The 22,817-nt window shown below is 48.3% G+C and overlaps 1 protein-coding gene across 1 annotated transcript in view; it reads right to left on the bottom strand.

Annotated features, from left to right (window-relative positions):
* Positions 1–948: 948 nt before the first annotated feature.
* The window catches only part of ST6GALNAC3 (ST6 N-acetylgalactosaminide alpha-2,6-sialyltransferase 3), a gene marked incomplete at its 5' end in the record, with an annotated part of 350,326 nt that continues 328,457 nt past the window's right edge, over positions 949–22,817 (bottom strand). The window contains 2 exons of the mRNA XM_088465053.1: positions 949–4,386; positions 8,960–9,067. Coding sequence (XP_088321179.1) covers positions 4,206–4,386; positions 8,960–9,067 — 289 coding nt within the window. The remainder of the gene's footprint in view (positions 4,387–8,959; positions 9,068–22,817) is intronic.

Here is a 22,817-nt window from a genome sequence, read left to right as displayed (position 1 = left end):
CGCCATGACACTACCACCACCATGCTTCACTGATGAGGTGGTATGTTTTGGATCATGAGCAGTTCCTTTCCTTCTCCATACTCTTCTCTTCCCATCACTCTGGTACAAGTTGATCTTTGTCTCATCTGTTCATAGGATGTTGTTCCAGAATTGTAATGGCTTTTTTAGATGTTGTTTGGCGAACTGTAATCTGGTCTTCCTGTTTTTGAGGCTCACCACTGGTTTACATCTTGTGGTGAACCCTCTATATTCACTCTTGCGAAGTCTTCTCTTGATTGTTGACTTTGACACATATACACCTACCTCCTGGAGAGTGTTCTTGATTTGGCCAACTGTTGTGAAGGGGTTTTTCTTCACCACGGAAATAATTCTTCTGTCATCCACCACAGTTGTTTTCTGTGGTCTTCCGGGTCTTTTGGTGTTGCTGAGCTCTCCGGTGCGTTCTTTCTTTTTAAGAATGTTCCAAACAGTTGATTTGGCCACACCTAATGTTTTTGCAATCTCTCCGATGGGTTTATTTTCATTTTTCAGCCTAATGATGGCTTGCTTCACTGATAGTGACAGCTCTTTGGATCTCACATTGAGAGTCGACAGCAACTGATTCCAAATGCAAATGTCACACCTAGAATCAACTCCAGACCTTTTACCTGCTTAATTGATAATGAAATAACGAGGGAATAGCCCACACCTGTCCATGAAGTAGCTTTTGAGTTGATAGTCCCTTTACTTTTGGCCCCTTAAAAAGTGGGAGGCACATATAGAAACCGTTGTAATTCCTACACCGTTCACCTGATTTGGATGTAATTACCCTCAAATTAAATCTGAAAGTCTGCAGGTAAAGCACATCCTGTTTGTTTCATTTCAAAACCATTGTGGTGGTGAATAGAGGCCAAAATATGAAAATTCTGTCAATGTCCCAATATTTATGCACCTGACTGTATATATATATATTACACACACACAAAAATGTACAATATTGTATCCCTACTTAGAGCACTCTGAAGCAAGTAATGATGAGTAATTTGAACAGCAGATACATTTTATTGAAAAAAAAATAATAGTTACAAATGTTGTCACCAAGGGACGATACAAATCATTTGAAGAGCGCTAAAATTGGTAAGGCAACACTTTTCTGAAGAACGAGTCATCAGCCACTGCTTACAGACATCTTGGCCATCTGAATTAACAGAGGTCACCCCAATGCGTTGCTTGATATGGTGTTATTTACAGAACCAGGTGTATCGGTGTCATACCCTGCCAGCTCTGAAAGACAGCCCTAGATGTCATGTGTGGTCTATTCCACCTGATAGGTTATGTTCTGTTATAGAGAGTGCTGTTCTTTGAATGGAAACTGTTGTTGACCACAATGGAGGACACATTGAACAATTGTAGAGCTCTTCAAGTGACTTGTATAACCACACAGAGTATGTTTTTTTTCCATTAAATGGCTCTGAAGTACCTGTGGTCAAAATTTCGATTGAAGGGCGGGATACATCAAAGGTAGAAATTCCTCTTGCAGCACTTTCCCGATAGAGGTCCATAGGCTTCTATAGGGTAAAGGCATCAGGAAGATGGCGTTAGCCACCACAACCAAGCGGCTTGGCGCATATGAGTAATGCAGTGAAACCTGCATTTTGGGGGTTTGACCGCATTTCTCATATGCGCCAAGCCCCGGAATGCGATGTACACCGGGGCTTAGCTGCGGTGAGTAAACCCATTTTCCCTACAGAAGGCTATGGGCTTCCATCGGGAAAGTGCTGCAAGAGGGATCCAATCGGATACCTCCTAGCAACCCCCGTGGCGCGTGTGTGTCCTTCTGCTCATGCATAGAAGGATGCCGGAGGGGCTTTTGGGTCATAGACCCGGAAGTCCCTCCATCGTAAAGGGCTGCTCTTACCGAGAGATAGCGGTCCTTTGTGGCGTTCATCATGCATACTGGTGTTGCTAACGCCGGCATGCATGCGAAGAGCGGCAAATACAATGCGTCATGCATCCTGCGCCAAGTCTTAGAACTGGCTCCAGAGAGCTCTAAGTAGGGATGCTTTCATCTTCACAGCCCTGTATACACGTACATACATGTGACACGCTAAGACAGCATTATGTGCTCAGCACTGAGAGGTATTTTGGATATGAAGTAGATATGTATAAAATAAGTTGCTACAAACGGCTGAACTAAAAAAATATATAGATATAAAAGGTACTTGTTATCATTTTTCATGCGTCATAAAAAAACAGCGACACAAAATCATCTCTCAATTAATAGTCTACAAAGAGGAACCGTCATTTAAAGCATAATTATGTCAAGTATTTGTTCACAGTACTCGTTAGTACAACAGTGTTCATGATCTGAGATCCGAGCGGGTTCTGAGGGTAGCCACAGGTGGCATGCGAGTAACGTCAACGGAATTACAGGGGCTCCACAGATGTGACAGCTAATCCTGATTAACATAAGCGTCACTAGCTACACCTACTCTAATGTACAGCACACAGGGCCTGATTCAGACCCGCTCGCGAGCGCTGAGCGCTCGCAAGCGGGTCGATGTTGGCCAAGTGCGCATGCGCACGAGGGAGCCGGCTCCCTCATGCGCATGCGCGAGACCAGCATAGCGACGGGCAAGCCGTCGCTATGGGTCTCGCTACAAAGGGGGCGTGCTGTCGATGTTGAGTGACAGCACGCCCCCTTTGGTGGGCGTGCCGGGGGCGTTGCTGCCCAGACGGTAGGCATTCCCATGGGAACACCTACCGTCTGGGGCCGGCCCCACTGACATCACAAATGATGTCAGTGGGAGTGCTTTTGGCTTTGATAGAGCCGAAAGCACTCCAGGCCTTGCGGCAGACGAGACCCTACCACAAGGGTCTCGTCGCAAGCCCGATGGTCTTTTTGGCCGCTCGCTATAGCTGTGGGTGGTAACCCACAACTATGCGAGCGGCCGGGAGGCCGCTCTAAAAACAGCGAGGGAGGGCACTAATTCAAAGCGAGCGCTCTGAAAGAGCGTCCGGCTCTGAATCAGGCCCACAGTACCTGAGCAGCATTAGTTTGGCTGTATATAGGTTAAGACAGTAAAGTGTGGACACAGAAGGCCATTATATCTAAGGTTGGGAAGTCATGCTCCTGTTTATCAATGATTTAAGGATGGGTGCACTGCTGGTCAGCATTATAGCGCTGTGGGCGGAACCAACTTTACCTCTTTGATTCTGAGTTGTAAGGATGTCTGTTCACGGACGCAATTGGCGAGTTTTTTGCATAGGTCCGACTTATTCTGAGTTGGACACAACTGGGCCGTATCTGTACCTAAATCCCAAATTTTCAGATACTTTTAAAATAGTAATACATATGGCGTCATTTAATTAAGGGCTTGATTCAGAGGCGCACGCTATGTGCGTGCGCTCGCTCTGAATCAGGGCGTCCCTCTTGTTTTTTTTGACCGGCCTCCAGGCCGCTTGCACAGCTGTCGGTGACCACCCACACGATGGTCGTGATTATCACGACCATCGGGCTTGCGAGGAGACCCTGTGGTAGGTTCTCAGGTCTCGCAAGCCCGAGTGGACTTCCTGCTCTCACTAGTGATGTCAGTAGGGCCGCCCACAAATGGCAGGTGTTCCTTCGGGAACGCCTCTGTTTGTGCAGCCACCCCCCCTCCCCGCCTACAAAACGGGGCGAGCTGTCAATAAACATCGACAGCCGGGCTCGCGCACGCGCGGTGCGCACTATGCGCTCGCGAGCGGGTTTGAATCAGGCCCTAAGGCTGTAACCAGACTGGGCAAGGTTGCATTTAACGCTGACACTGCCAACCAATCAGTGTGATGTAGGCAAGATAAGTAGTAATAGCTTTGTTATAGGTTTTGTTGCGGGATCTGTGTTATCTGTACCTTGTTAGTAAATAAGTCTTAACGTTGTTTAGTTGGTTGCGTTTCCCAGTGGTCTTATTGCATCAGGCTAACTGTGGTCTCCTGTAGAAGGGAAACATATATTGGCATTTAGTCACACTGTATAAAATAATACAATATAATATGCCCACTGCTGACCATATAACAGGTAACAACTTCTGATTAGGAGAAAACGTCACTTTAAATCAATCCCCTTCTGCATAAAGTGCATTTAGCAAACAGTATGTTCTACATGTCATTCTGTTGGGTATTATTCATCCTGATTTGAGGCTCCAAATATGTCTTGTGAGAATCGCAGCGGCTTTGTAATATCAAGGTCAGGACCAGTCCGGGTTGGTGAATGTTATATTGTGCAGCTTTGCCCACTTTGCAAAGACTCGTTTTTCTGTGATAAATCGATGTCCGCCATACGGCGCATTTTCATGTAGGTTGTACTCCTCACATTCGTATCTCCCTGGTTCATAGTAATGATAAGGAACTCTCCGGAAACTGTTTGTCCTGAAACAACAGAATATGATGTTGGCATGTTTTGACGAATGAACTTGTTGGGCGATAATGGTAACACACCAGGAGCCATATTCAATTTGAGCCGAGCCGCGATACTTTTCCACCTCCCGGACTTTCCGCCTACTTCGCCTGTTTTGCAGGCGGAAAAATATCGCGGCTGTCCCAGCTTTACCCCGTATTCAATATGGAAGTACGCGATAACGGGACCCGGCGAAATTTAAACAAGCGGAAAGTACTGTCAGATTTGGGGAAATCAGCCTGACACCCCCCAAAAGATGCTCTGACATGGGGGTTAGCTATGGTACCCCCCGATTTGGCTTGCTGAAGGTATTTGGTGTTTTTAAACGGGCTAAATAGCTGCTAAATAGCGTTTTTCTATACGTGGTGCAGAATAGTATTCAGGAGGGTTTTTTTTCCAGAAAATAACTTACCCCTGCAAATTTGGGGTACTTGAAAATGGGGGTCAGCATATTTAAAAGTTGCTAAAGTGAAGTTGAAAAAATCGTGAAAAATCCACCTGACGCAAGCCCCTGCAATCAAAAAAACACCTGGGGCATACTTGGGGACCCCCCCAGAATCAAGTTTGCTAGTTTTTAACTTTGTACCCAACATATTTTTTGCCCCCTTTTTCAAAGTCATTTTTTGGGGTGTCCTTAAGTTTTTTTAAAACATTTTTTGACAGAGATTACCTTTGGGGGACTGTCTGAAGGCTGCACGGGGGTTCCCGCAATGTTGCACCCCAAAACCCCAAATCTGCACTTTTTCCGCCTATTATATTGCATTGACTTTCAGCCTAGGCGGAAAGTCTTTCAAATTGAATACGGGGTAGAAGTCAAACAGGCGAAAATTACGTCATCTTCGAAAAGTTTCCGCCAAAAACACGCGGAAACTGACTTTTCGCCTCAAATTGAATACGGCCCCAGATCGTGAAGGCAAATCTGCCATATGACTTCCACCCATGGTTGCACCTAACCCACCAATGATGCCATACACAGAAACCTGGGCACCCTGCCACCTATCGCCTTAAACACAAATTGTGACACCAGCGCTCCCATATTTTCCTAATAAGCTGCTTTCTTAGTGACCCGAACTAGTCTACCAATTATTAGGAATAAATGAGAAAGTGCTACTGTATGTATGTATGTACATAGTATCAGTGTAGTGTAATATATAACAGCACAAGAATGTATCACTGTTAGAATAAGAATGTATCACTATAAAAATAATAATAAATAAATAAACTTCATGAAAATAAAAAATGAAAACTAAATGAATGAAAACATGAGAAATTACAGTGGCCAGGGGCGATTTTTACTGCTTATCGCTCTTTTCTGGAGTTAATAACAAAGGGTCTCATTCAGAGCCGCTCGTAAGCGGCCGCTCGTTCGCTCCGAGCGATGTTCGCACAACTGCGCATGCGTACGGATTGTAATACGCATGCGTGAACCAGTCAGTGCGGCCGAAAATTGTGTGCTGGCTAAATAGCGAATGCCTGCTATTTTGAGTGACAGGAGGAGGCGTATGTGGGTGGTAACAGGGGAAGGTGCTTGAAAACGGGGAGTGGAGATGGGTGTGCATAATTAATACAGCAGCGTCACTGACCACGTCACTGGGTTATTTTATAGTCAGAACTGCTCGCAAGATTGTGGTAGGAAAAACCAACCACAAGAATAGCGAGCAGTTCATTCGCCCTTCGATGTGCTCGATTAATCTAATAAATAGCGGACATGACGTATGGTGCGAGCGGCCAGGGGGCGTTTTTATCAAAATTACGACCGCAAGTTTTGTTCGCTTGTTCAGACATAGAGGCGTGAACAGACCGCAAAGAGCGAACGGTTAATTTGAATAGCCACCCACTTTTTCTGAACGAGCGAGCGCTAATAGCGTCCGGCTCTGAATCAGTCCCGTACTGGCTGGAGACCATGGACGGTATCTCTCCCTATCTTACCCCACCCGTGTAGATTCTCTCCGTCCATCTCCGGTGCTCAATGTACCACGATGTTATGCGGTATTGCAGTGTACAGTGCAGGTTCCGGGACTGGTGCTCCGTCCTGCCGTGTGTCTTCACTGTCGATAATGGAGGGTGTCGCAAAACACTGGGCGCCCTGCGTCACTGACGCAGTGAATGCCGGGAAAAGGTTTTTTTTTGTTTTCCAGCTCTCCTCACAGAATCACAAAGTAAAAATTGCCTGGCCCAGGGGCGTATCTATAACAGTTGCAGGGTGTGCGGTGCACACGGGCCCTCCGGGTCCAGGGGGGGGGCCCATACCGCACATCCTGCACCCATAATATGTAAAACGTACCTCTCCGAGGTCCTGCGTCGGGTCTCCCAGCTCCGCTCAAACACAGGAAAATCGCCACTGCGGCTATTATTTTGGCGTTTTGCGCAGGCGATGAGGAAATCGCCGGGAAAATGGCAGACACTCTAGTACCCAGAGTCTATAGATTCTGCTTTGGACGGCCAGCCACGTCAGTCAGCTGCCGGAGTGAGAGGAGGGGGCCCGTGACGGGGGATGCACACAGGCCCCCTCCTCTCTAATGGCGCCCCTGGCCTGGTCACTATGATTTCTCATGTTTTCATTCAGTTTGTTTATTTCATTTTGTTCATTTTATTTCTATCTATATTCATTTAGTTTTTATTTTAATTTAATAATTTTGATATTCATTTAATTTTATTATATTCAGGAAGTTTATTTATTTGATTATTATTATTTTTATAGTGACCCCTTATTCTAACAGTGATACCTTCTTGTGCAGTTGTTTATTACACTACATTGACACTATGGGCCTGATTCAGAGCCGGACGCTATTTGCGGACGGTCATTCAGGAAAAGGGGGTGGCTATTCAAATGAACCGTTCGCTCTTTGCGGTCTGTTCACGCCTCTAGGTCTGAACGAGTGAACAAATCTTGCGGTCGTTTTTTGGATAACTACGCCCACTGGCCGTTTGCATCCTACGTCATGTCCACTATTTATTAGATTAATCGAGTACATCGACCAGCGTATGAACTGCTCGCTATTCTTACGGTTGGTTTTTCCTACCACAATCTTGCGAGCTGTTCTGACTATAAAATAACCAAGTGACGTGGTCAATGACGCTGCTGTATTAATTATGCACACCCATAAAACGCCCGTTTTGACCTTTAAGCACGCCTGCGTTCGGATCTCCACTCCCGGTTTTCAAGCACCTTCCCCTGTTACCACCCACATACGCCTCCTCCTGTCACTCAAAATAGCAGGCATTCGCTATTTAGCGAACAAACGATTTTCGGCCGCACTGACTGGTTCGCGCATGTGTATTACGATCCGTACGCATGCGCAGTTGGGCAAACATCGCTCGGAACAAACGAGCGTCCGCTTACGAGCGGCTCTGAATCAGGCCCTATGTACCTATCTGCCTTACCTGATGTGACAGGGACATGAGAGATTCACAGTCCCCAGCTTAGTCCTGGGCCCTCACCCTCTCTTATATAGTCTTATACCATCCCCCCCCCATTCCCTGACCTCATCTCTGTCCACACTTCCTCCCGCCCTCTCCACTTCTCCTCTCGCTAGAAGTGTGTCCATCACCTGGAACTCTCTCCCTCAGCCAAACAGATCCTCTACCAGCCTCCACAGCTTTAAACGCGTCCTTACAACATCGTTTTGTTATTAAAGCCGTACCAGCCCTCCTCATAACTCAATACTTCTCCAACCCTCCAACTGTTCTTCTCTCTCCCTTCGTATGTAAGATCTTCCAGGCAGGGCCCTCTTCCCTCTTGTGCTTCCCTAGTACATTATAAATCAGCAGTGTTATACCCCCTTATCTCCTTCCCTTCAGCCACTGACATAAGAATGGCCATTGGTGGATTAACCTGCTCTATTACTCACTAGGCAGAGTGCCAATCAGAGGTGGGGGCAGGGTTTCGAGTGTTGCGTCAGGGAGCGGAGCTAGGCTCCGTGTCCCAGCGACAAGTAGAAAGAAATGAAAAAGAACTGGGAGCCTCTGTACCATCGATGACGTAGACCCATTGGGTCTCCCGTCATTGGTGGCAAAATCATTTACCATTAGTGGTAAACCATTGATGGGCAATGGCCATCTCCACCCTGATTCTGTCTGCTCACTCATACGTTGAGTACAGGATCACTGAGTTGATTCCTTCCTGTGACTTCTGCTACTGTATCTTCATCCCGTTATCTGTTCTATCCAGTCACACGGGGGCGGGGCCACAATCGCCAGTGATTACAGCAATGCTCGGAGCATCCTGAGGATGCTCCGGGCAGCTATAAGGGCAGCGGAGTGACCGTCCGAAGCGTCCTAAGGCACTGCTGCATAGACTGGCTACAGGGAGCCATTATAGGCACAGTGATAGCCAGATGAGGCCAGCAGAGAAAAGCTCAGAGGGCCAGACCAAATGATTCCGGGGGCCTTATACGGCCCCCGGGCCTGAGATTCCCCATCCCTGCTTTACGGCTATAGTTATACTGTTCTCGTATACCCTGATGGGATAGTCAAGGTCTGGACCACACTGTGCACTTATAACGATGTAGTATAACAGATACAAGTGACCACCGATGACCTTACTTGCAATACGTGTCATTTATCATCCCATAGGCGTGGATCCCATCACAGGCGTCCATCGCCAGGATCATCGTGAACCAGCCAGTGCTGAGATAGGATCCTGACTGAACTCTGCAAGACAAAAAGAATGGCATCAGATGTGGGTACAGAGATGCCCCAGGTCACATCAGCCAATCACATAGCGGTACGGAAAGGCATAAACGCCGGCACCAGCACAACTGAGACAATTGCAGGCAGCTGTCCCTACCTCTCCTCATCGCCTCTCATCAGGGGCGTGACATTCCGGGACTGATTCTGAAACATGCGCAAAGTGGCTTGTGGTACGGGCAGCCGCGGAAGCCTTATCTACTACTGTATGCTAATGCAGGGATTTACTGAACTAATGCCGGGGATCGCGCACGTACAAGACGAAACCTCTGTGGCACCCATTGATTTTGTGGGTGCACCTCTACTCTAGATATAAGTCTGTACGTATATTACGGTACGGATATCTGAACATAAACACCTGGAAACACAAGTGTGCAGCCGAATCTTTGCTCCTAGGCCAATGGTGACACCTTTACGTTTGCCTCTAAATCAGGCTCACATCGATTGTCCCAAAAGTTTGCAACCGATAAACCACATTATAATGAGCACTGTCATTTCATGCGTTGTTTTTAACACGGGAAAAAAAACTATTTTATGTTGTAATTAATGTTCTGCTACAAGCTGTGCCGTGTTTTCATGCACAGAGGCCTTAAATTCATGAAAAAATGCAATAAATTAAAAATAGATCTTTCTTCGGCGCTTAAATAACTGCAAAGGATATTTCTGGAGGTGCGATTCATCTGTGTGCGCAACCGATTGCTCGCGCGGTAATATGCGGGGCCATGACGGAATACTGACCGATGGTTTGTAGGATCCATTCTTCCTATAGTATGGACCTATCTTTATATATTGGAACAAGTGGCTGATTTTGCGTCCGAGCCTCCGTCGTTTTGTGGTTGGCCACCTGCAACTTTATATGCAAATGCCGCTAAAAAACCCTTCCCCGCTGTATAGTTTATGTACTGCGCGGCCTTCGGTAAATCTAATGGTTCCCAAACCACATGCAAAATGACCAAATTTTTTTTACAGAGAAATGGTCTCACCCTATTATAAAAAGGCCCCTTTGTCCTCTATGGGCCTGATTCCAAGATTTATGCAATGTTGATATATACGCAGATCGAGCGATTGTTAGCCATTGCGCATGCGTGAATGCCGCTCTGCGCGCACGCAATGATTGTATCGCGTTCATACTCGCACAGAGGATTCAGTCGCAAAGTGAGTGGCAGGTAATCAATGTTTGGGGGAGGTAATGGGAGGGTGGCTAGGCAAACGCAGGCGTGTCAGGCCACGTTTAAACTCCATTTCAGGGTCGTGCAGAGAGCTCTCATGCTGCGATCTCCTTCCCAGCTCCAGAACGCTCAGCGTGTCAGGAGAGGCGCAGTGTTTGAGACAGGTCAGACTAGACTTACAAGCCCGATCTGCGTCCATGTTAGCGATGTCCATGTCGGACAGATATGAGAAGGCAGCAGCGGGTGTCCCTATGTGCGGCTAAGCTTTGGAGAGCATTAGCATATTGTAGCAACTGCGATCCGTAAGAGATCGCAGTTGCGACTGCATTAGCGGAAATCCCGGAATCAGGCCCTATGGCCACAAACATGAGATAAGGCGACGATGAGATTCACAACTATCAGTATCTGTAACATGAGCCATTCCATGGGGCCGATTCAATGAGCCGCCGGGACGGCTTCGCGCGTTACGTCACAGAAGGCTGACTCTACTCACAGTCTATGTAGGTGGACAGCGCCATCTGCCACCCTCCCGTAACACTTGCAGGGAGAGAAAAGAGACTGCTGCTGACCCTCCACAACCCAGCACACAATAGCTTGTGCGGGGATAGCGAGAGAGACCGCTGCCACTGTGCAGCCGCAGCAGTCTCCTCTCCCTCCCTGCCCGCACACCACCCTCTCCATGCCCGTTTTGTGCAGGCGTGACCTGAGTTCTTATCGGATTCCTCTTCGCAAACCCTGGACCTCCTTCTCATAGGGAACTTTGCTGAATATTAGGCAGCCTGGTATAATAATGAATGGTGCCATTACTTAAAACTAGCGTTTACGCATGTCTAACGGACCCACTAGTGATCACGGAATAGTGCCCCAAGTGTATAAGAAAACCACCAGCTGCAATGTAATTGAAAGTTACCCTGTTTACTGCTTAATTATACTTTTAAAACAGGAATTGCCCCGATGCTTTATGGTCACCCCTTACATTTTGCACAAGCTTGAAAAGTGGTCTGTTCCTGCAGATAATTCTGCAGATGAACCATCCTGACCCCTGTAATACATCTGGCAATGTGCAGGTGGTTACATGACACAGGGACACATGTGACGGGAGAGTACATATGTATAATTCCCTTCCCCGCAGAGAGCTAGACGCAGATTCTGTATTCTGCCCATCCTCAGCGCCGTTACAATTTGTTCTGTTCTGCAAGAGCAGCGAAGGGACGTTTTCCATTCTGTATTTTAAAAGTACTGCTTCAATCCACACGCCGACTGCCTGCCGACTGACACCCAATCTAGCCCAGAGGCTGCGGATCAGCAGGTAAATGCAGAAATTCTATTAGTTTCTCGACCCAGGGTTTACAACATTCATTTCTATACGGAATCAAAATCCTACACATGAAAAGGTAGGGCCCCCAAACTGCCCTCGTGCCAATTACCTGGCGAGGAGGAAAACTCTCTCTACCAGGCTGGGGACAGCGTGTTGTCACATATATAGGGAAGGGGATCTGTAAGTAATGACATATTGCTGGTGAACCAGGTTGTGTGTCAGTTGCGCTGCAGCAGAGACGCCATGGGGGGGGGGGGGGGGGGGGGAGGGCTGCAGGAAGAACGTCTAGGAGACTGAACCCAAACAGCTAGCAGGGAAATGAGGTTCTGGGAGGTTAATGACTTGTTTCCGAGACAAGATTGCTGAATACAAAAGAAGTGGGATTAATCGGAATAAATAAAAAAATGTAGTCACTAGGGATGAAACTAAGGTGATGAGAAAATCCTGTTACCAATTTACGGTACATTTGTTTATTGTGATACTGTAATAGGCAAGTGGCCGCATTATCATATATACGTATACTGTGTATGTATCATATCCCTGAGGCAGCAATCGCAACAGTGACACCTGAAGGTTAGTGTAAGGAACTGCACTGTACTAAAAAAAATAAATGAATGATGAAATCTAACAGAAAACTGTGAGTTATTAATAATGACATCTTACCTGCGCAATAATAGAATCATGCACTGATCATATCAAAAAGTAAAAAAAAAGAAAGGGAATGATACACCTGAGGGGGAGATAATCTGCACTGTAGTTTGCATCCTTATAATAGAGAGGGTGCCATGAAGGGTAAGAGTGTTTTTGTGAGGGGGTGGGGTGCTTCTTGCCTTTAGGCCATGTCCCCATAATGTCACAAACTGAGGATTGCAAAAACAGGGACCAAAGTCACAATAACGCATCCCGCCCATTTCACGAGGAGGGCAGCAAGGTGACCCGCTCTTCCAGAAGTCTGTGGAACAAGTATGATGAGCGCAGGTCACTATGGACTGTATCCAGGGCGTGTGAGCGGTCTTCTCTTGCACCGATGGTCATGTGACACAATTGATCGCAGCTGTCCCAGGTCAATAACTGAGAGCGAGATGGTCGCAGGTCGCAGCGGTTAGGAGCAGCACAGTTGGTGCTCGGCTGCGCCCCGCTCCCTGGCTGGAGTAGGGAGAGGGAGCAAAGTTTAATGATGTCACTACACCAATGAGCAGCAAGGCCGCAGCTTCTCAGCCGTCTATAGGTTGTACTCGGTGCGCGAATCACCATCACAGGCCTGTGGTATGACCATTCGCACTTCCCCCAGTGTGCAGACATAGAGCCTGATTCCGATGCTGTAGCGGCTATGTCTGCGTCTTTAGCCGGTATTGCTTCTGTGACTTTATGCAAATACCGCTAAAAGCCCTTCCCTGGTGTACAGCGGGCGTAGTATATGAGATAGACATTAATTAGTTAGACCAGAGGTTCCCAATCACGGTCCTCAAGGCTCCCCAACAGTTCAGGTTTTAGAGATAGCCATGGTTGAGCACAGGTGACTTAATTAGTACCTCAGTCAATTTGATTTAACCACCTGTGCTTAACCATGGATATCTCTAAAACCTGACCTGTTGGGGAGCCTTGAGGACCGCGTTTGGGAACCTCTGAGTTAGACAATGTCTAGATAGACACCAGATGTTAGACAGTTAATAGTTAGACGAGGATAAAAGTTCGACACAGACAAAAGTCAGACACAGGGTCAAAAGTCAGACACGCTAAAGTTCGACATGCAAAAAGTTCGACAGGGTCAAAAATTCTACATGAAAAATTTTTTTTTTGTTTTTTTTAGACCTAATCTTCACCTTAACCCTAACCCTCCCCTTGGTGCCTAACCCTAACCATCTGGGTAAGTGCCTAACCCTAACCCTCCAGTAAGTGCCTAGCCCTAACTCTAAACCTAACCCTAATCCTACATTTTTCTTTTTTTAAAATGTGTCGACCATTTTTAGTGTCGAACATTTTCATGTCGAACTTTTGTACCTGTCGAACTTTTTACATGTCTAACTTTAGTGTGTCTGACTTTTATCTGTGTCGAACTTTTTATCCTTGTCTAACTATTAACTGTCTAACATCTGGTGTCTATCTAGACACTGTCTAACTAATTACTGTCTGTCTATAGTCCGGAACCCGTGTACAGCCGGGCGCCTGCACGTGCAAGGGCTGAGACACCCACTGTGGTCATCAGCGGCACCATGGAAACTTGCACCAGCCCCATGTTAGTGCTTAGACCCATGCACACTAGAAAAAAATTGCTCAACTGCGGCCAAATAGTCAGGTCCCTATTGTGTGGGACACAAAACTAGGGGCACTGAGAGCTGCCACGGCCCAGGAACTTGGGGGGAAGGGGCATAACCAATTCCTGGGGGAGGCGTGACCACACCCCCTTCGCAGCACCAGCGACCGGACGGGGAGACATTTGTCCCTCACAGAAGAACTGCAAAGCTGACCCGGGGCCCCCCCAACAAGCCCAGTCCTGGGTGATCAATACACACCCGTACCCCCTCCTTCTCGGTGCCCTAGCACACAACACAGAAGGGGCCCAAATCCATTACAAAGGGACAGGTGGCATATGTAAAATGGCGCAGTGCTTTAGTATTTCAATTAAACATATTTTCCATGTGGAATTTTTTTCAAATATTTTGAGGTTTTCTTGACAATTTTTATCTATTCCTACATATTTTTTTGCAGGGGGCTGAGGACCGCCGCAGAGCATCAGATTATAGCTGTCCTCTTTCTGCTAAAATCTGCTGTAGCACTACAAGTCCCATCAAGCCCTGCCAGCATGACTGGAAACAGAGAACAGAATGTTCTGACTTCGATGTAACCAGCGTCTGTAAAACGTGCACCAGACATGCTGCATATTTCATGGGAGTCAGCGGGGAGATTGAATCCAATGAAATATGTATGGAGGGGAATCTGCGCACATTCAGTGTATACAGTGTGACGGAGGATCATTGTACCAGAGGGGTGACCTGGGCTCCGGATACAATACCAGAGCAGGGATGATCCCCTCTGCAGCACTGTATTACTACTCACACGGGGGTCAGTCCTTCTATGCCAAACCCTGACAAAGCCACAACCTCAGCGCCAGCACTGGGCATTTCTCTCTCAGCCCTTACGTTACATGTACAGAGCCTGAGCTGGTAACTCGCCCTCCAAATGTCACTGCACAATAAATCTTCATAGCTGAAGCTCTTCGGGGCCCGGTTACAGCTGCTTCCAGCCACCATCTTCTGCTGCGGTCTGAGGACATCACCGCTGCTACTTCCATATGTTCAGTAAAACTAGACTTATGAACAGATCGCAGGAGCTGCTAACTCTTCTGGTGCTGAAACTGTACAGGCTGCAGTAGAGATGGACATCGGTTTCCGATGTTTCACTAACATCAATGTTTTCCTTTCGATGGTAAAAGCAATGACCATCCAATGTTAAAATACAGCTGAATTCAGCTGTTTAACACCAGGTATGGCTGGCGGGTGCATGCGTAAACTGGGTGCACTAGCACTGATCATATATACTGTTTATATATTTTTTCCATCTAAGGCCCTCATTCAGAGCCGTACGCTCTGAGCAGAGCGCACGCTCTGAATGAGGGCCGGGCTCCATTTTCATGGAGCGTCCTCCTGGACGCTCGTATAGCTGTGGGTCACCACCCACAGGCTATACGAGCGTGCTTTGTGATGGCCGCGATGGTCGAGACCATCGCGACCATCGAAATTGCGAGCCGGAGCCTGCGGTTGAGGTTTTCAACCGCAAGCTCCGGAGTGATTTTGGCTCTATCAGAGCCAAAATCACTCCCACTGACATCACTAGTGATGTCAGTGGGCCGGCTTCTGACGGGAGGCGTTCCCGTGGGAACGCCCCCGTCAGGGAGGCACGCCCCCGGCACGCCCACCAAAGGGGGCGTGCTGTCAATCAACATTGACAGCACGCCCCCTTTGATCGGACACAACGAGCGAAGGACTTTCCTTCGCTCGTCGCGTCTGGCGCATGCGCACGACGGAGCTCCCTCCGTCGTGCGCATGCTCAGTGCATAACATCGACCCACTTGCGAGCGGACAGCCGCTCGCGAGTGGGTCTGAATCAGGCCCTAATTCTTTTGATGCGATGGTTAGTTACCATCACATTGAAAGTTTCGACGGTGGAAGCCCAGCCATCATTTGATGGTGGCCTTCCGATGTCCATCCGTAGGCTTCAACACAGTACTGAATGGAGGGTTCCAGGTGCCCCTGGTAAAGTGAAGGACTTGACTAACTAAAACTCCTACTCAGCTGCGTTGCAACGCCGTGACGTAGTACACACTGAGCATCTGGGCCATGAGAGAATGGCGGCTCCGTGACAGAGCCCAGGGCCAGCCGCAGTCACAGTTGGGGTCATTTGTGTAGAGCCTTCTCCAAGACTGGGCGGCAGCGGCCCCATGGGGGGTTCAAATTTGTCGTTGGCTGAGCTGAACACCGTGAGGTAGATGCTACAACAAAGGGTGCTCCATCTGTATAATACAATGACACTATTTTACATGAAACCGCTCCTACGATCACCTACAAAACAACACAAAATGGAATAGGATGCGTCAGAATACTACTACGTTGGAGCCCGCAGCAAATACAAACGCTTGATGTATAATGTTACAGTACCTGCCCGAGGTCTGTGCGGCAATCATGAACCTTAGATAGGTAATTGGAGAACCAATTCTAATGGCCAGACTAAGCTTAGGGCCCTAGGGCCTGATTCAGAGCCGCTCGTAAGCGGCCGCTCGTTCGCTCCAAGCGATGTTCGCACATCTGCGCATGCGTATGGGTCGTAATGCGCATGCGCCAACCAGTCATTGCGGTCGGAAATTGTGCGCTCGCAAAATAGCGAGTGCCTGCTAATTTGAGTGACAGGATGAGGCGTTTGTGGGTGGTAACAGGGGAAGGTGCATGAAAACGGGGAGTGGTGATCCGAACGCAGGCGTACCCAATGGAAAAAAGGGGGGTTTTAAGGGTGCGCATAATTAACAAAGCAGCGTCATCGACCACGTCACTTGGTTGTCTCTTAGCCTGAACTGTTCGCATGATTGCGGTAGGAAAATCCAACCACAAGCACTGCGAGCAGTTCAGACGCCTTTCGATGTACTCGATTAATCTAATAAATAGCGGAGATGACGTAGGATGCGAGCGGCCAGGGGGCATCTTTACAAAATAGCGAGCGCATGTTTCATTCACTCGCTCAGACATAGAGGCGTCAACAGACCGCAAAGAGCGAGCGCTCAATTTAAATAGCCGGCCCCTTTTTCTGAACGAACGAGCTCAAATAGCGTCTGGCTCTGAATCAGGCCCGTAGTTCAGTCTGTTCCCATCTCCTGTAGCTCTAATGTCAGACATGCATCACATCCTGCCTCCCCCGGGAGGGTTATTGACGGACACTTTCTTCTGCCGATTTCCCTCACAATCATGGCTTTAGGCCTCTGTATGGCTAAGCTGTACTTACTAATCTTGCTGAATCACAGCAAAAGACGAGACTTATCTTCTCCACGCTGCTCCACTCTCCGGTCATTGGGCCTGATTCAGAGCCGGACGCTATTTGCGGTCGTTCGTCCAGAAAATAGGGGTGGCTATTCAAATGAACTGTTCGCTCTTTGCGGTCTGTTCATGCCTCTATGTCTGAACGAGCGAACAAAACCTGCGGTCGTTTTTTGAAATAATACGCCCCCTGGCCGCTCGCATCCTACGTCATGTCCGCTATTTATTAGATTAATCGAGTACATCGACCAGCGTATGAACTGCTCGCTATTCTTGTGGTTGGTTTTTGCTCTGAATCAGGCCCATTATCCATCTATTCTATTGTCATTATATAGACTAAAAAAAGTCTTTCTCATTCACCACTTTCCAAGACGTAGCGCCCCACATTTTATATCACCTTTCTTACGGGAGTAAGGGGCCTATTTACTAAGCCCAGGAGAAGACAGATTTTCTATCACTGTTTATCGCGACAAATTAGAATTTAGTTTCTCTCGAGAAGAAGAACGGGTATTGCGATGATACTAGTATTATTTAATATGCTTCCCCATTAGAAGGTATTGGGAATTTTAACGCTGACAAGGAAAACCCCCTTGATAAATTGGACGAAATAAAAATAATCCTTACTACTGGTAAATGCGTCTGTTTTATAGGAATAGCGCTTTTTGACCTTTCATAATAATGCCCCTTTTTTAGTTCTACAGCTTTAAGGGGACTATTCATGATGTTAATTATTGGGGTCCCCAATAATTAACATTCTCACTCGCCGCGGATTCCAGAGCAATTCATCATTGCTCCGGCGCAGTGACAGCTGATCCGAAAATCAGCTGTCCCCCGAGCGGCTTCACTGCGCATGCACGACCTACAGGTCACACATGCACACGAGAGCCCCGAAATTCTAATATTTTCGGCGGAGCTTGATGAATTCTGTCCCCATACTAGTGTACAGTATGGGGACAGCGGCACATTCCGCCAGAGGAATTACCTGCTTTACCTTCGTGATGAACGGCCCGATAACTTAATTTTTACAACTGCAGGTGAAAATGTGCTAGCTTGCACGAAAACCCTGGACTGGTGTGCTGTTTGATGGCTGCCGTGTGTTTGGGCGTGTCCATCTACCCCAGGAGAGGGACCTCCTACCCCGATCCTATTACAGTCAGACACATGCGTCCGAGATGCACTGCGCATACTTTCCGATGGTTACCGCCGGTGGACGCTGGTGTGGCATTATTAGCGACTGCGTCTAAAGGCATAATTCTCTTTAGGGACTGCGGTCTGCACGCAAGCTAACGCCGTAATCCGGAGGCATTAGTCTAGCATACACGGAGACGCAGCCTCCATGCTCCTCTCCTCCCTCCCATCACTAATTGCTCTCTGTGCATACGTGGTGTGACAGCCGCACATGTGCCGTGAATAAGCCGCGTCAGAACCCAGATGCAAAGTGTTAGCGATCGATATGAGACATGAGTATCTTAATAAATTACGATGAAAAATAATTTCTATTCGCTGGAATATGCGCCCCAAACGCAGATGGTTATAAATACACCCCATAGAACCGTCTACAGCAGGGGTTCCCAACCACGGTCCTCAAGGCACACTAACAGTCCAGGTTTTAAGGATAGCCATACTTGAGCACAGGTGAATTAATTAGTACCTCAGTTATTTTGATTTAACCATCTGTGCTTAAGCCTGGATATCACTAAAACCAGGACTGTTATACCTCTTTTCCACCAAAAACTAGGGATGTGCGCCGGACCATTTTTGCCGGATTTGGATTTGGATTTGGTTCTAATTCGTCGTCCGGCTTTGGATTTGGATTTGCCAAACTGCGGTGACTGGCTTTGGATTTGGATTTGGATTTGGATTTTTTTACAAAAATTGACAAAAAAAGCTAAAATCACATAAATTGGTCTTTTTTTTCTTCCTAGAGTATTATTAACCTCAATAACATTAATTTCCAGTCAATTTAGACCATATCACAGCTTATAATATTGTTTTCAACATTATTGGCCAAAGGTTGCAGTGAGCTGACTGGTTACTAAGCGACAAAGCAGCGGCACAACGACACAGACACCACAGTATAAAGCACATCTATGACACATTGCCACACAGCAGTGGCAGAAATGAAAAGTAGTGCACCCACCCAGTGGGGTACGGCCAGCAGAGTCACAGTACTTGTTTACAAAGTGTGCTACGGCCCTAGGAGTCACAGTGCACAATCTTATTAGCATTACACCGCACATAGGGCCTGATTCACATTACACCATAAAGTAGTGTCTCTTATTTATGTTACGACACACAGTAGTGCCCCTTTTACACAATGCCCACAGTAGTGACCCTTTTACACAATGCCCACAGTAGCGGTGTCCCTTACACAATGTCCCCCAGCATTGGTGCCCCCTATGCAGTCCCCTTAGTAGTAGGGTCCACTATGCAGTGCCTCCAGTAGAATGCCCCCCAGTAGTATGCCCCCCATTAGCAGGCCCCCCCAGTAGTATGCCCCCCATTAGCATGCCACCCAGTAGTATGCCCCCCATTAGCAGGCCCCCCCAGTAGTATGCCCCCCATTAGCATGCCACCCAGTAGTATGCCCCCCCAGTAGTATGGCCCCCCTAGTAGTATGGCCCCCCCAGTAGTAGGCTGCCCCAGTAGCAGGCCTCCCCCAGTAGTAGGCTGCCCCAGTAGTAGCCCCCCCTGTAGTATGGGCCCCCCCTGTAGTATGGTCCCCCCTGTAGTAGGCTGCCCCAGTAGTAGCCCCCCCCCAGTAGTAGTAAGCCCCCCCAGTAGTATGGCCCCCCCCAGTAGCAGGCCCCTCAGTAGTATGGCCCCCCCAGTAGCAGACCCCCCCCAGTAGTATAGCCCCCCCCAGTAGCAGGCCCCTCTGTAGTATGGCCCCCCCAGTAGCAGACCCCCCCAGTAGTGCAGACCCCCCCCAGTAGTATAGCACCCCCCAGTAGCAGGCCCCTCTGTAGTATGGCCCCCCCAGTAGTATAGCCCCCCCCAGTAGCAGACCCCCCCAGTAGTATGGCCCCCCCAGTAGCAGACCCCCCCAGTAGTATAGCCCCCCCCAGTAGCAGGCCCCTCTGTAGTATGGCCCCCCCAGTAGCAGACCCCCCCCAGTAGTGCAGACCCCCCCCAATAGTATAGCCCCCGGCCCAGTAGCAGGCCCCTCTGTAGTATGGCCCCCACAGTAGTATAGCCCCCCCAGTAGCAGACCCCCCCAGTAGTGCAGACCCCCCCCAGTAGTGCCCCCGGCCCTTGCACAAATAAAAAAATAAAAAATAAAAACTTACCTGTATCCCCGCTCCCGCGCCGTCCGCTCTGTCACACGCTGAGGAGGGAGCCGGAAGACGGAGCTCATGTGTGAGCTCCAGCCGGCTCCCTCCGTGCAGCAGCCAATGAGAGTCTGTGTGACTCTCATTGGCTGCTGTAACAAACACACAGCTGCCGCTGGCAGCTGTGTGTCTGTGTCTGTGTAGGGCAGAGCGCTATCACTGCGCTCTGCCCTACACGCGAGGAGACCTGATGTCGGATTCTCTAGTGAGAATCCGACATCAGGCGGCCGCCGTTCGGCCCCGAACGGGGATCCGAGTCAGGCGGTGAACACCCGAACAGGGTTCGGGTGGACTCGGATCCCCAATGTTCGGAGCGGTTCGGATTCCACAGAATCCGAACCGCTCATCTCTACCAAAAACCCATGTCGACCTGGGTTTTCAGACATGGGGGGTCATTCAGACCTGCTTGTGAGCATCAGGACGCTCGCAATTGGGTCGATGTTCCCCACTGCGCATGCGCACGACGGAGGGAGCTCCATCGTGCGCATGCGTGAGACCCGGGGAGCGACGGGCTTTCCATCGCTCCGGGTCTCGCACCAAAGGGGGTGTGCTGTCGATGTCAAGACCATCGCGACCATCTTTTTGGCCGCTCGCATATGCTGTGGGTGGTCACCCACAGCTATACGAGCGGCCAGGAGGCCGCTCCATTTTCATGGAGGAGGGCCCTGATTCAGAGCGAGCGCTCTGGTCAGAGCGTTCAGCTCTGAATCAGGCCCCATGGTTCCAACCCAGGTCAGACCCCGTTTACACAGCACCATCGATCTGGGTTATTCTCAGGTCAGCCCCGTTCACACTGATCCTGGGTCTGCCCTGCTAACCTTGTGATGTCATAAAAAGTGGGAGGTGACTGCTCCGCAACCACCAATCAGCTCATTTTAGGCATGACTCAGGTAGGATAACCCGGGTTGCGCCGTTTACACTGCACCATTACCCAGGTCCATGCTGGGTTCGACCCTAGTAGCTACCTGGGTTGGATTGCTGGGTCACTTGACCTGAGTTATTTTTCAGGGATCTACAGTCTATGGCTGGTCCCCTGCGCTGCGGTGACTGGGAACACCCAGCTCACCACGTGCCTGTTAGAAAACCACCACAGTTTAATTTATATTACCACGGGCCAGATGTACTAAGCTCTGAAAAGTGATAAACTGGAGAGTGATAAACTACCAGCCAATCAGCTCCTAACTGTCATTTTTCAAACACTGTAACATGACAGTTGGGAACTGATTGGCTGATGGCTCCAGTTTATCACTTTTCAGAGCTTAGTACATCTCTCCCCGGTTATTTATATAGCGCACACATATTCCAATCAGGCTGGAGCGAGCTCGCAGAAGGCGTCCTGAGCATGCGCAGATCTTCAAACATCAGAGTTGAGCGCAAACAATTGGGTTTCCGTACAATTCTGAATCAACCCCCATTATCGATCTATGTATTTGTTACCTTGACTGTAACCGCTCCCAGCACTCATTGTACAGAGCCCATCTGCGCACGGACTCATCAGCGCGTCCCTCTGTGAGGCGCAATTGGTGTTATGTTCAGCCGGTGAGTCAGACACAGACATCTCTATTTGATATTCTTAGAATTCCCATAATCAGAATTTGCTGTTCCTGGACAGGTAAACACATCAAGTGCTATTATGTGTATAGAAACAAAATTATAATTGGAAAATAATGTCACTTTTCCCCCAGGGAGCAGGACGCCAGCGCTGAGAGGACTGTGTAACGTCTCATTCTAAGTTCTGCTCTACAAACTCATAAAAACCTGATTTTACACAGCAGTATCTCGAGATGATACCCTGACACAGAGTCCTCATTAAAAGAGCATTACCTGGCTCACCCAGTGATCTGCTACAAGCCCCTGGGGGGGGGGGTCTGTTCTATTTCCTGCTTCGATATATATATTTTTTTCGGGAGAACATATCAACTGGAAGAGGTAAAAATATTTTATTTCTAATGAATTCAAGGTATAACGAGAGCCGACAGAGTAATTGAGCTAAAACAGACAATATTCACAGGCACAAATGAATTTGGCTTTTATTTCTACACAACATCTGAAAGATGTGAGGGGCCTGATTCAGCAAGGATCGCAGTGCAAAGCTGCATGTAGGAATATCCTGTAGTGTGTAGTGTACTGTAGTGTGTAGTGCAGGCGTATACTGTAGTGTGTAGTGCAGGTATATACTGTAGTGTGTAGTGCAGGCCTATACTGTAGTGTGTAGTGCAGGCCTATACTGTAGTGTGTAGTGCAGGCGTATACTGTAGTGTGTAGTGCAGGGATATACTGTAGTGTGTAGTGCAGGCCTATACTGTAGTGTGTAGTGCAGGCCTATACTGTAGTGTGTAGTGCAGGCCTATACTGTAGTGTGTAGTGCAGGCC

Source organism: Taudactylus pleione, unplaced genomic scaffold, assembly GCF_031769625.1.
Source record: "Taudactylus pleione unplaced genomic scaffold, aTauple2 ptg001834l, whole genome shotgun sequence".
NCBI lineage: Eukaryota > Metazoa > Chordata > Amphibia > Anura > Myobatrachidae > Taudactylus > Taudactylus pleione.
Note: the sequence above shows the minus strand (reverse complement) of the source record. Positions and strands in the feature narration are given on the sequence as shown.